The 2,368-nt window shown below is 31.7% G+C and overlaps 1 protein-coding gene across 1 annotated transcript in view; it reads right to left on the reverse strand.

Annotated features, from left to right (window-relative positions):
• Positions 1–2,278: 2,278 nt before the first annotated feature.
• Smp_194260 (hypothetical protein) overlaps positions 2,279–2,368 on the reverse strand; it is a gene marked incomplete at both ends in the record, with an annotated part of 7,549 nt that continues 7,459 nt past the window's right edge. The window contains one exon of the mRNA XM_018790610.1: positions 2,279–2,357. Within this exon, the coding sequence (XP_018647406.1) occupies positions 2,279–2,357 (79 nt within the window). The remainder of the gene's footprint in view (positions 2,358–2,368) is intronic.

Below are 2,368 nucleotides of genomic sequence, written 5' to 3' on the forward strand. Positions count from 1 at the left end.
GATGAAAAGAACACCTTAGATTTTATTGATATTTCATTTACTATGTTAAACAGTTTAATCGTGTATCCGAAACAACTGTTTAAAATTGTTCGAACAGGTGGTGTATGTTGAGATTTTTTGAACTCACAGACGGCACTGTGTTTACCAGAAGACCAAGTATCCACTACTACAGACGCTTGACTAAGCGCTAATCTCCTGCTTAATGATCCTTGGCTTTCTCTCTGATCTAAGCATGTGACCGAATTTATGTTCTAATTTCATTGAATCGCAGTGAAGCGAATTCAATCAATTTTTTGTTTCTTTTTTTCACATTATCATAGTAAATTAAAAAAAGACTATCAAAATAAGTCGTCTCGAGAAAACAAAGTGGATTAAGCACAAGCCATTATTCATTTGACAATAGATAAAGTTATCGAAACATAGATTGGATTAAAGCACATTCCGTATAGGACTATGTTGGGGCACACTGATCGGCTATTTCTTAACCAATCAGCGCTGGCGGACACTTGAAGAAGACTATAGAATCTTCTCGTGTAAAAACTATAAATACATCAACGTTTTTTTTATTGTAATTCATACTTCCATCTACCCTTGTTATTTGGAATATAATTTCGTTCCTGTTCAACCGTGTTCTGATTTGGGGACTTGTCGAGTGAAATTGTTGTCCAAGGATAATAAACAATAGGAATAGCTGAGTCGTAATAAGCGAAATTATAACAGATATTTTATTCAGCAACTTAGATCTTATGATTAGTGGGTGAAATAACGGATTAATCTTCGTGTACTTTTGATGTACTGACAGTGACCAGTCAGTGAACCTACATGCATATGATACTAGTGAGAAATTTGTACTTCTTTTCAAAAATTATCTCATTGCATTATCGCTGATTAATCTATAAATCTACTTCATAAAGTGATCTATAAAATTCCATAATCCATCAATGCACTTATTACATTTCTACAGTTTGATTTGACTTCGGTAAACCTTTTAATGAAGCATAAGATTCCTTATTGGTTTTATTTTAGACCCACCTTTCTTATTTTTACTTGACATGTACAAAAAGCGCATATATATATACATTCAACTTAACCCAATCTTCCACAAACCACTATTTATATGAATCAGAGTTTATATTTTTAAGCCTAACTTATTAGTCCAGAAAACAGCTGTATAACTTATTTCTCAAACACGACTACCTTAAAAATAGGTATATTGTGATTGATAAGAAACACTTTTTTTCTTCGCAAACAGCGAGTATCAAATTGTAGCAAGGGATTTTATACTCTATTGAGTTTGCTCAAACTAACCAGAAAAACACACAGGCAAATGCAATCAGACGCTCGTGAGATGTAAGTTAACACTGAAAAGGACATTAACACTATCTCTATACATTTATTTTGGGTTGCTGAACAGTTGAATTTTGAATTAAATTCAGTCAAACTAACAAATGAACAATCAAAAAGTTCTGATGTACAAGGAAAGTTACTGATTTCTTCGAATCAAGAGTTTTGCAATTAACAAAACTGATATACCACTGCTTTATGAGCTTGATTCCTTCTTTAACAATCTACGTCTTAAATAAATATTTGAGATTTATCATTCAGTTAAAATTCTTCTACCCTATTCTAAATAGCATTAATTATTCCATCAACAGTTTATTTGATTTTATAATTAACTTTTAAAAGGAAAACACAAGCTGGTTGAGGAATATTTTTTGACTTGACTTGTTATGGCTTTGTACAAGTGCATACTAGCCCAAAACATGATTTAGTTACGAATAATGGAATTCAGTCAAATATTAAATTAAAGTGTAATGGGTGTTGAGATGACATTAGACCAGCCTCATGTAGGGTCATAGGAGCGTACTGTTAAGAAGTCTTGAACGTGGGATAAACAAACAGTTCATCGTTTTCTGCTTTTTAAAAGAATTTCACAGTTAATATCAGTTCATGATGAAACCTACCTTCTGTGCAATTAAACTTACGACCAGATGGCATTTTGGTAAATGGTATTACTAATATATTCAAAGCTAATAAAATAATATCAAAAGCGTACCTCAAGGAAATTCTATCTTACTACAATGACTTGATCGCTATTTAGATCCTTTGAATGTAAACAGTTAAATCATCAGTCTTAACTTTAATTTTCGCTTCGAGAATCGATATTCCTGAAACATCTGTCGACTTTTTTGAAAAACAATATGTATTATTTCTCTTCAAATAATAGATGCATTCTAACTGCCACTATTTTTCTCCTGATTTCTTTTGTAAAATAATCTTATCTTTTAAACTGACAATACAGACGAAAACAACAACAGAAGAAAATTGAACATTGTCTAGTTGTAGGAAAAAAGATTATTGCATCGTC

The sequence above is a fragment of the Schistosoma mansoni genome, assembly GCF_000237925.1.
Source record: "Schistosoma mansoni, WGS project CABG00000000 data, supercontig 0278, strain Puerto Rico, whole genome shotgun sequence".
In the NCBI taxonomy this organism is placed as follows: Eukaryota; Metazoa; Platyhelminthes; class Trematoda; order Strigeidida; family Schistosomatidae; genus Schistosoma; species Schistosoma mansoni.